At 37.8% G+C, this 12202-nt stretch overlaps 1 protein-coding gene across 1 annotated transcript in view; it reads left to right on the top strand.

The window, feature by feature from the left end:
- Positions 1-4327: 4327 nt before the first annotated feature.
- Positions 4328-12202, top strand: part of AKR1D1 (aldo-keto reductase family 1 member D1) — a 55689-nt gene continuing 47814 nt past the window's right edge. The window contains exon 1 of the mRNA XM_007504388.3: positions 4328-4620. Coding sequence (XP_007504450.2) covers positions 4534-4620 — 87 coding nt within the window. The 5' untranslated portion in view covers positions 4328-4533. The remainder of the gene's footprint in view (positions 4621-12202) is intronic.

Here is a 12202-nt window from a genome sequence, read left to right on the forward strand (position 1 = left end):
TCTTGCTCCATTCTCAATGGAGTAGGTGTGAGAAAGAGAAGAGTTGGGCACACTAAGGAAGAGGGTTTGTTGTTGTATCATAGTGCCAGAAAGATCAGAGGTAGGAAGGATATGGGAATTTAATTGAACAGGGTGGGAAGGAGGAGCAAAGGAAGAAGTGTTAGTAACTGGGGGGGAAGATACAGATGTGTTAGGGTTGGAGGAATCAGTAGGGTGTGAACTTAGAGTAGATTGTGTAGGGTCGGAAGCATGGGTGGGGTGTGAACTTAGAGTTGAGGGTATGGGATTAGAAGCATGAGTAGGGTTTTCTGAGGCAGAGGGGTGGGATGGTTAGAAGCAGGGGGTTCTAAGGCTGAGTTGGCAGGGGGAGCAGTGGGTTGGCTAGGAGGGTTATTGTCCAGAGCAGGTTGGGACAGAGATTCTGATAATGTTCTTAACTCTCTTTTAATGTTCCTCATAAAAGCTATGATCTCTCCCTGACTTTCCTCTATAAGCTCAAGCCGAGTATTTAGTTCTGCATTTTGTTGAGTAGTAGAAGGAACACTCAGTTGGTTTGACTGAGAAGTGGGTTTTGTAAGGAAATACAAAAGTACAGCTATAACAATAAAAATCCCGAGGGGGAGTACTGTGTCGATTATATTTTGCCATAAGCCCCATGGTATGAGAAATTTCAGAGAGACAATGAATGTGAATTTTACAAGGTTGGTCATGGAGCTGAATAGCCAGTTGTTAAGTATGTTGTGAACTGGCTGTGACCACATATTTCTAAAGTAAACATGTGGGGAGCAGGACAAGGCCAAAACTTTCCCCAGGTTTCCCTTAATCCTAATTTAGGAAGTTGTTCCCTAAAGGAAAGGAGATTTAGAAACAACTGTCCTAACCAGGACCTTAGGGCCCTGTTGCTAAGATTTAAAACAGCTGTATTCTATTTAATTTAAGGAGAAATCAAAATTTTTTTTTACTCACCCACTCTTGCTGCTGTATTTTGAAGCCGAGTTAGCACATTTAAAAAGACTGACAGAGCAAGTAATAAAGAGAGAAAGGAAAGAGATCACACAGAAATTTTTGAGGGTTTTTCCACCAATTTTGTGGTCAGCCATAAACTGTAACAATTAAAAGAGTGGTTGGCTTAAATTGTGACCACAGAAATATGGTTTCAAATAAAAAATATAGTGGTCACCAGGGAAAAATTCCCAAATATGAAATATACCTAAGTCAGCTGGGTTTTTATTTTCATTAATACAAGTAAGGAATTAATGAGAGAGAAAGAGAGAGTAATAGGAAATAATGATAAAGGGGCTAGGCCAGCCTAAAGAGAGAGATCAGTCAGTCTTTTATCCACTCACCACAAGATTTGTCCCAAGCAAGATTCTAGTTTTCAGAGAGACCCACCAGTTCAGCTTCGGCAAGCTGAACTAAGTTCAGCCACCAAGCCCTTCAAGGCTGCTCTGGAAAGCTGAATCCTTAGAGACCTCTTTTTAGCTCCTTTTAAAGAGAATTTTCTCCTATGTCACCTCCCCTAAGTTCTCACATCTACCAATCACAGTAGACATTTTTCCAAAGGACTGACCATTCTTAATTCACACCTTCTTTAGTTCTCAACTTCTCTGGGTAGACTAAAACTTCTGAGTAATTCACAGCTGAGTAGACTAAACTTTTCTGGGAAGACTAAAACTTCTGAGTAAGTTCACACCTTTTTGCAAGTTTGCAAGTTGCCTGACCTTCATAGGTACTTAGCACCTTCCTAAAAATAGAGTTAGCTTAAGGTTTTTGCCTCACTATAAGTATGAGTTAAGTACTTTTTCATTGTTCAGTAAAGAGTTTACAAATTTATCTTCCCCTAAAGTATGCTTAAGTATGGGTGAAGTAGAGTTCTCACATTCCTGACTAAGTCCCTTCATTGTTTAAAATGGGGAATGGTTTTAACCAAGTGTTCGGAAGTAGGGTCTGAGAATTTTTAAGATTCACAGCTGTATGGAGTAAGAAATGAGTGTTATTCTCAAGTTATTAAAAGTTGTTAATATCTAAAAGTTGGTGTTCAATCCCCACCCCATCCCATTCTTACCAAAGCTTTGCAGCTTTTAGGGAGCCTGCCTAGTCATTGTCCAAGGCAGGAGTCCCAGGCTGATGGTCTTAGATCCTGAAGGACTGGTGACTAAATTTTCAGTACCAGTCTTGAGTACCATTTTGTCTTAAGAGGACTCTCCTATTATATCCTTGTATTTGGATTATTGAAGCTTCTAACAGGAGATCAAACCCAAAGAATTGAATGAACTTCTCCTTGGCCCCTCCTAGATAATCCAGTCCCAAACCACTCTCCTCTTTGTATCTGTCTCCAACTTCCTGATCATGTCTTTAAAATATTGATTTGTTTGGATGTATCCATTGTAAAGCTATTCTCCAATTTTTTGAAGATAATTAATAAGCTTGAATGTGTTCATTGTAAAATAATTGTAAAACTATTCAACACTCCTTTGGTCTCTAACTATTGTCAAATGTCATAATCCCAGATGGAAGACTTGATTAAGTTGGGATTCTACTATAACTAAGGTATTTTTCTGTGGCTTATTGGGCTTTTGTCTTGGGTCTTCAACCTGAGACAATGAACCTCACCCCATCTCATTCTCCCCAATAAAGCCTTATATTTTAAATGATTGATATCCATGGTTTATGTATACATATATATATATATTAATAAGTGGTAAAAGAGGGCAAATTTTGAAATTTCCAAGACCCCCTCAATTTCACATCCCCCATTGTCTATTACGACATGCCTGTAATGCTCTCCCTCCTTACCTTATCTCCTGGTTTCCCTGGTTTCCCTCCAGACTCCATTAAAATACCATCTTCTATAGGAGACCTCACTTCTACTCCTAACCCTTAAACACTAGTTTCTATCTTCAGAGATTATTTTCCTTTCAAACTGTGCATAATTAATATGTAAATAATTATTTGTACATTGTAATTGTTTGCACATGCTCCAAGGTCCTCTTCAGAAATAAGATCTCGTCAGCCTCATTAGTAATTCCACTTCCCAATCCTTTGTCTCTTTAATTGGAGAACAGAGCCACAGACTTTAAACCTCTTTATAGAGGGAGTTCAAACATCTCATTTGGCACTTTATCGACTGATTTCTTCATTATTCCTCTATGTTAAGTACCGTTGCCCTTGTTTTCAGCTCTTTTTTGGGTATTGTCTTTCTTCATTAGATTGTAAGGTTAGGGATAGTATTTCTCTTTATTTTTTTCATGTTTGTATCCCCATGCTTAGCACAGTGCTTGGCACAAAATGATGCTAAATAAATATTTACTATCTATATTTATTAACTATTGGAATTTGTGATCCTCGAAGCCAGGGAAAGTATTGTGCTTTTCTTTTTGTCCCCACTGCTTTGGATAGTACCATCCCATGGTAATTACTTAATAAATGTTTGTTATATATTTACTGCTTTATTTTTTTAAGCAATCGACTTGAAATGGAAATTTACTTCCATATACAGTCCTCTTTTTGTCTTCTTTTTTTTTCTCTTTTTGTCTTCTGTTGTGCATATGGAAATGTTTTTTTTTTTATGCTTAAGTTCAGTATTTTTAAAACTGATTAAAAATACAGTAAGTTGTAGGCATCATTTCTTACCATTTTCTGTGGTCTATTAAAATTTTTTTTATTGTCATGCAAAACACACTTCCATATTGGATATTGTTGTAAGAGCAAAGCCATACATAACCAAAACTCCAAAATAAAACAAAAAGTACACTGATATGAAAGATGACTCTCACAGTTTCTTTTCTGGTGGTGAATAACATTCCCTGTCATAAGTCTTTCAGGATTCTCTTCAAGAATTGCATTGCTGAGAATAGCCAGGTGTTCACAGGTAAACTTTATCCAATATTGCTATCATTGTGTACAATGTCCTCCCAAGTTTACTTATTTCACTCTGCATTGGTTTCGACAGATCTTTCCAGCTTTTCCTGAAATGATCTTGTTTACCATTTCTTAATAGAACAACATGTACTACAATTTATTCAGCCACTCCTCCATTGAGGGACATCCCATCAATTCTGAATTCTTTGTCACTACAAAAAAAGCTGCTATACATATTTTTGTACAAGTAGGTCCTTTCCCCTTTTTTATTAACTCTGGGATTCTGTGATGTTTTGCTGACTACCACATTCTATCCCCAAGTCCTTTTAGGAGCTAAGGGGGATTCTGTAGCCTATGGAATGAGAAAAAGGGAGTAAGTGTGGCTGATCCAAGTTAACCATGAGGTCCTTCTATTGAAGCTATCATTTTTGAGGATAAAATATGTTTTATTTGCTTTTTATAGTTTGTCCCATGGTAAAAAACTAGCAGGAAAAGGTGAAGGACTATAATTTCTTTTTCTCTGGCATAGAAAAGGTTGTAAATTATTATTTAACTTTCCACCTGACTCCAGCTGTCCCTCCTCTTCCCTGCCCTACTGTGACAGTTTTATATAAAGCACAGAGTTCTTGGCTACAACGTGGAAATCAAACCCTAGCTCTCACCTTCTGCACCATGAATCTGACTGCCAGTGATCACCGAATCCCTCTGAATGATGGAAGTAGCATTCCTATCATTGGACTTGGCACCTTTTCAAATAAAGTAAGATGATTTTTTTCCCTTCCATTGTCTTTATTATAGCAACTTTGTTTTGAGGTAGATTTGTTTAAACTTTATTTTGAGGGAACTAGATTGGAGTCATATCTTGCTCTGCCTCTGCCTGCTTTCAAAGGACCATTATTCTACCTTGTGGTTACTTAAAAAAAATGGTTGAGTATTTAATCTAAAAAATATCAGAGCAGCAAAGTGCTCCATAGATAGAGTTCTAAGCCTTGAGTTGGGAGGACCTAGAGTCAACTCTGTCCTCTGACACTTCCTAACTGTGTGATCCTGGATAATTCACTTAATTCCAGTTTCCCATCACTTTCTACTCTTCTGCCTTGGAACTGATACTCTAGACAGAAGGTAAGGGTTTGCAGGGGAGGGGGTTGGGGGACTGGGAAGAGTATCATAGGTATTCTTTTACATGCTTGTACCTTTCTACTGACCTTCTTTTGTTTATCTACTACTCATCATTAGATCTCAAAGTGTGTGGATCCCCAAGACTTCTTCAAAGAATTCCTTGAGATCAAAACTACTTTCATAATAATAATAATATGACATTATTTATCTATTAAGATATTTATTCCTTTTCCAATTACATATCTATGTATCTATATGAAGCCATATTTCCTTCACATATTTCAACCAAAATAACATATTGCAAGAAATCAAATGCAAAAATTGGTATAAGAATTCAAGTGTTTCCTATTAAGTCACACCTTAAAGAGATTTGCAAAGATAATAATAATAATGACATAATAAAACAATGCTAATCTTTCTAATTTTTTGTTTTTGAGAAATAGGTATTTTAATTATAAAATGTTTTATATTAACATGTAATTGTTTATTATTTTAAATGAGTTAATAACTAAATAATTTTAAATTACAATTATTTTAATTTCTAATATGGCTAATATTGATAGATATAACACACATAAACAAAAGCTCTTTGGTATCTTACATGATTTTTAAGAGTATAAAGAAGTCCCAAGGTCAAAACATTTGAAAAGCACTGCAGTATATCAGTATAAAAATATTGTTGGATTTGTGAGCCATATGTCATAGATTTAGAGTGGAAGGAAACTTAGATATCTAGTTGAACCCCTTCCTTTTACAAGTGAAGAAATTAAGGGAGAGCTTAATTGCCTTTCTAGCCACACTTGGATAGTATTTGAATTTAGTGCCTTTGATTCAAAATTCTATTCTTTCTCCAGTAACACAAGTCAAGGTCATTGTTGTCTTATGTGAATTATCTTTTAACTTAAAACGAGTAAATAATTCAAATATGGTTAATTATCTATATAGGATTCCTCTTTCATTTGTTATTCAATAATCTGGAATGTGATTTTGGTATATATAGGAAGTCACTATTGGTTTCTAAGTGTTTGAATTTTAGAAATGAATGAATCTGAAGAGTATATGAAACTGAATATGGGGGAAAGGGAAGAGAGAGAGACAGAGACAGAGACAGAGACAGAGAGACAGAGAGAGAGGGAGGAATGGAGATGGAGAGAGCTCATATATAACTGGCTCAGTATGTGACTGCTTCTCTGCTAGCCTAGCCACTTAAGGGACACCCAAGCCAGTCTAGCTTATCAATGATACTACATATTTTGTGTCATTCTTCAGTTGCATCCTATTCTTTGTGTCCCTATTTGAAGTTTTATTGACAAAGATACTGGAGAGTTTTACCATTTTCCTCTCTAACTCATTTTATGGATAAGGAAACCGAGGCCAGCAGGGTTAAATGACTTGCCCAGATCACACAGATGTTAAATGTCTACAGCTAGATTGGTACTTTGGAAGATGAATCTTCCTGATTCTAGGCCTGGCACTTTATCCACTGCACCATCTACCTTTAGGACTCTCCAAGGTACTACAAGGCAGAAAGAAGCATGTGTCAGCCAAGTCAAATTACTACCACATCTCAGCTTCTGTTTCTCAGACCCCTAATGAAGGTAGCCTAGGACCATAAGCCCAAAAGTCTTGGGAAGAACAGTCAGTCAATAAGCTACCCAGGCAATCACAATCTAATGGAAGAGATAACATGATAACAGCTTTGTACAAATGATCTATATATAGAATAAATAGGCTATAATCAACAGAGAGAATGCATTAGAATTAATAGGGATTGGAAAAGACTTCCTGTAGAGGTTAGAATTTTTGCTGGAATTTGAAAGAAGTCAGGGACTACCTGTTCCCTCCCAGATCACTGGTCCTGCTTCCCTCCAGTCTGTTGTGGTCATCATTCAGTGAAACAGGTCCTGGAAAGATGTATTCTAGCAACTGTTTCTACAAATGGGGCCAATTGGTTTGTCTATGATAGCCTTTCCTCCTCAACAGCCACAGCTATACAAAACCTGAAAAGAAAGTTCTCACAACCAATATCCTTGGCACTATGAAGGGACTCAACAGGAGAATGGATATGATTTTATCCATGGAAATGACATTAAAGATGCATGCCAATCAATTTTACTGTTATACTCTAAGAACCTTTACATCTAATGCAGCTGAAACCTTCCATATGTATTGACTATTTCATTTCAAAACGAGTTCTTTGTGAGGAGAAATTACCTCTGTTTTCCTCTATCTATGATGGTTTACACTTAATAAGCACAACAGAGGCTTATTCATTCATTAATTTAATGCTAGAGAATGCATGTATACATATGACTGTTCACGGTGAGTGTGATCATAATTCATATGATTATGATTCTTGAGAAGATCAAATGAAATAACATATACAAATCCCTTGGAAAGCCGTAAGCTGATATATGTGGCAAGAGCTGTTCCCCACATATAGCACGAGAGTGTTATATGTAGCTTTGAAAGGAGGCAGAATAGACATCTCTAGCCTATTCTTACCCATCCTTATTGAAATGAAGCTTTGATGCCTGCCAGGAGGGTATTAACTTGAAAACCCCCCAACAATACAGAACTATTAAATAATCAAAAAATCAAGTCCTTAATCAAGAGAAGGATGTGGTACAATCTTTAAGCCTCCACATAGAGTCACGCACTCATAACCACACAAAGCCAAAGACTCTGGCTACTCTGGGTACCATATCCCTGGGAGTGACACCACAATAGATGACAGCTCCAGGGAACAAAGAAATTTGGGGAATTTATATACCTTTTGGGGAATCAAGAGAGGCAGGCTTGGGAAAGGAACTATAGCCTGAGGGTAGGATGTCAGGGAATGGACTACTTAAAATAGATACTAAAAGGAAAGTCCCCCTAAGACTAAAAGGGTATTTAGCATTTGATTTAGATCTGCTAGCTCTACCTAACTAGGGCCATTAAATATCTTACTGTCTATTATTCAATCTGAAATAGCTAAGTCTGAAACTTACCTCTGGCAAACTCTCAAAGGAACAGGGACAAACTTGGAGTCTCCAGCCTTCAAGCTGACTAAATTTGGGGATGTTCAGATCTCACATTGCTACAAACTTGGGGTTTCTAGATTCCAAATTGACAAGGGGAAGCAGGAAGTTGGACCAGTTGTTTTGACTACCGTATCCTTCTAACAGCAGAGTATGAGGCTAGAATTGTATCTATCTGCTCTCTTAAATATTATTTATCTAGGAGATAAAGTTTTCATGTTCAATCTAAACTCTGATCATTGTCTCATTAATTGATGGGAAGCAGGGCCCCAAACTTTAATCCTTTCCCACCAAATACCAGTTCTACAATGAACCCCACATTCTAATTATCAAACAAATATCAAAGAAATGCATTTATCCAATTTGATAGCAAAAGGTAATTCAGAGAAAGTAAACATAAGAAGATATTTACCAGACAACAGAGAGTGAAGGAGCTCTTCTATTGGAAGTGAGACAGCTCAGCTCAAATAAAAGAAAGTTCTAGATCTCAATCAAAGAGAAGTTCCCCAAAGTCTTTAGCATAGTGAGAGAAGAACAGGATGGAGACTACTAGATCCTTCATGTCAGCTTCTCCCCAGAATCTTTTCCGTCAGCAACCTGAAGTGAAGTTGGCATCATCTGTTTTCTCTCAAAGATGGAAGCCAGAAACTCTCAAAGTACCTGCAGAGTCCTAAGAGACTGAAGAACACTTGAAGAAAATACAAAGAATGGAATCAGAATAGACAGACTCTCCCATTTTTTGCCAATTCTATCCTGCCCTTCATGCACGCACATGTAGGATTTAATTCCAATACTTCAGGTATTATATTTAAATATAATAGTTTCTTATCTGACAAAATAGAACCATATGACTAAGTTTTCTACCTGCTCAAAAAAGCGTACTCCACCAAAGCTGCCACAGGAAGGAAAAAGAGGCCAAGAGATGGAACTTTACCGAATTTATCTCCTGTCTACATCAGCTCATAACAACCCAAAGAGAGTAGGGTGCTAGGAATCGTAGTTTTGTTGGGGATCATATTTAGGGTAACAGATTCAAATTACACACACAAGACATTGATCTCCATCAAAAAGGAAAAAAAAAATCCCATGTCCAGAAGGCTTTGACAGTGGGGTTACATTCAGAAATACTGACTGTTGTTAATATAGATAAGCATTTTGGGGGATTGTTGTTCATACTTGTGATCTCAGTGGAAAAAACTTCTACTGACAAGGGCAGACAACTGTTATATAACACAATCTTTGAAATATGCCTGGGGCATTGAGAATTAATCTCACCTAGGCGATAGAAGCCTCCCATAGATTCAAGAAAACTTTCAGGTCCTGCCTGAACATATGGAGAAGAATGTACTTGTGGCTATATTCAAGAATATCTAGGTGACTGTGCCAATGTGACTGTGGTTCTCTATGTGTATGTTAGTGCATAAAGTTGATTACAGGCATGTTTATATATGGGAAAGGGTATACCTAAACTTTGCCTGTGATTATATAGTTCTTTGAGACTTAGGAAGAAAGAAAACTAATATTTGTTGCTAAATTGCCAAGCACTGTGCTGAGTGCCTTACAAATATTATCTTATTTGATCCTCACAACCATCTTGGGAAGGAGATGTTATTATCTCTAGTTTGTAGGTGAGGAAACGGGCAAACAGAATTTAAGTGATTTGCCAAGGGTCCCACATCTAGCAAGTGTTTGAGGCTAGATTTGAATTCAAGTCTTCTTGACTCCAGGCTTAGAGCTCTATTTACTAAAAGCACCTAGGTCTTTTCAACAAATTTTCAATAGAGGCATCATGGTGTAGGGGACAGAGAGCTAATCTTGGAAATAAGAGGGCCTCATACATTGGAAGAATGCTGGCTCCTGTAATAATTATAAGGGATTATAGGGTGATTGAAGAAGTACAGAGGGTAAGGAAGGTTTTGTAACAGGGAATGGGGAAGTTAAAACGACAGAGAGAATATGACTGCTGGTGAAGTAAAAGGAGATATCCCCTGCAGAGAGGCTATCTTTGAAAAATGGGGTTCCCATAAATGGGCCACCTATGATAGCCTGAGGGGTGTCTTCTCTATTGATTGATATGGAAGATACCCAGAGTAGGTAAGCATGGATCCCCCTGAAAGACAAGTCTCCCCTCAGACCAAGGTCACCCAGCAGGGATCCGTTAAGGACCGTTTATGGTTGAATGGCTGTCCTGAGGTTCAGCTTCCTTTATGTTGCCCTGAAATGACAGTCTTCTTATCTGACTGCAGTTATTTAAATAAAGATGAATTTTAATAACAAGTTTGGATTGGAGAGGTATCATGGAAGAGGGATTTCCCTAGATTGGGTCTGAGTCTTTCTCAGCTTTAGAGCTGAAGCCAGGTCTCACAGGCTGGTGAAGGGTTTATTTTACTCCTGTTTATGCTAATCTTTGCTAGTTTTCTTAAATTCAAAGTCTTAGTAGTAGACAGCAAGAGGAAGAAAAGGTTCTGACTTTTAGCACTGCTTGGGCCTGTCTCTTTGGGCTGATGCCCCTAAAGATTGGCCTTACAGTTCAAACCACTCCCCTTCTATCCTTTTGTTCGATTACATGATAACAGGAATCTAGGTAGAGCACACAATTGGGAAAATCAGGAATAGAAGAACTTCTATCTCGAGACAGGTAGAGAGGCTCCTTCCAGTCTGAGGGCCAGGAAAGAGAGTCCCTCAAAAGATCAACTGTCACTCACCAAGCTCCCCTCCCCCCACCAACTATCATTCTTGTCAATATCTTCTCTCTAACATTCCAACTGCTATTTGTTCCACCTGAGTGGCAGAAAGTCCAAAACTTGCTTCAGTTTTCCTTTCCACACTCCAGAGGCAAAGAATTCCTTTCAGGCTTAGTACCTATGTGACCTCGGGCAAAGTGCAGTGTTTTCTTTTGCTCATCAATAAAATAAGTGGGTGGACTAGATGATCTTTGACATACTTTAAAAACCTAGTTCTTTTATATTACCTAAAATGTGAGTCTAGTTTGCAGGTCTGAACAACCCTTTATTGTAAACAAATCATTTAACCTGTACCAGATTCAGATAACTCTAAGCCTTCTCTAGTACTAAGTAGTTGCTATTTGCATGTGAAAGAGTAGAACCTATATGAAATTGAATGCCCTTCACTGAACTAAAATCCTAATATTTGTGTAAAGAGTAGACAAAAAAAAAATTTGTGGCTCTAACTTAAAAGAAGTCATTCTAACTAGAGAGTAGGGCACTTAAAAGATTCTAGAACTTTCCTATACATTGATGAAGAAAATGTATTCTAATTCCCCTTGGCTTTTAGAAATGTTTAAAAAGGTAGAAATAAAATTGGAAGAGAATGCTACATTCTAGGATGTGAGAAAACAAGGTTTCTGCACCCCCCCCCTTTTTAAATAACATCAAATCATACAGACCACCTTAAAATTGGAAACATCTGCAAGTTTGGAGACAGAATTTAGACTGGGAGAAAGAGCCCCAGACTTGCTCATGTTGGGAAGATTGGAAAGTAGAAAAGGGAAGAATATCAGTCCCAACAAGTAGACGTGTGCTGCAGTATCTCCATCTCCCATCTTGGAGGGAGGCACTGACAGGCTATAAATTCCTCTGTCCTTAACAGCTCCTAGGAACAGACCCTTAGAAATCACAATCCAGGAAGCCCCCAACTCTCTCTCTCTTACCAGAGCAGCCCTGGGAAGCCTGAGGTAGAAGCCAAAGACAGCCCAAAGACATAAAAACAACAACAACAACAACAAAAACCCTACCCTCTGTCTAGGAATCAATACTAAGTACTGGTTAGAAGAGTGGTAAGGCTCAGGAAATCAGGGTTAAATGACTTGCCCAGTCATAAAGCTAGGAAGTATCTAAGGTCAGATTTTAACCCAGAACCTCCTGTCTGCAGGCCTGGCTCTGTCCACTGAGCCAATTATTTGCCCAAAGACTTTCTTAATTATCATAAGAATTCAAATGAATTTCTTGGGTTTTTTATTGCCATGCAAAACACACTTCCATATTGATCATTGTTGTAAGAGCACACTCATATATAACCACAATCCCAAAATAAAACCAGATACACTGATGTGAAAGGTGATCCAACAGTTCTTTCTCTGGAGGTGGATAGCATTCCCCATCATTAAGTCTTTCAGGATGATCTCAGATCATTGCCTTGCTGAGAGTAGCCAAGTTCAAACACATTTAATTGAGGAAACA

The sequence above is a fragment of the Monodelphis domestica genome, chromosome 5 (assembly GCF_027887165.1).
Source record: "Monodelphis domestica isolate mMonDom1 chromosome 5, mMonDom1.pri, whole genome shotgun sequence".
NCBI lineage: Eukaryota > Metazoa > Chordata > Mammalia > Didelphimorphia > Didelphidae > Monodelphis > Monodelphis domestica.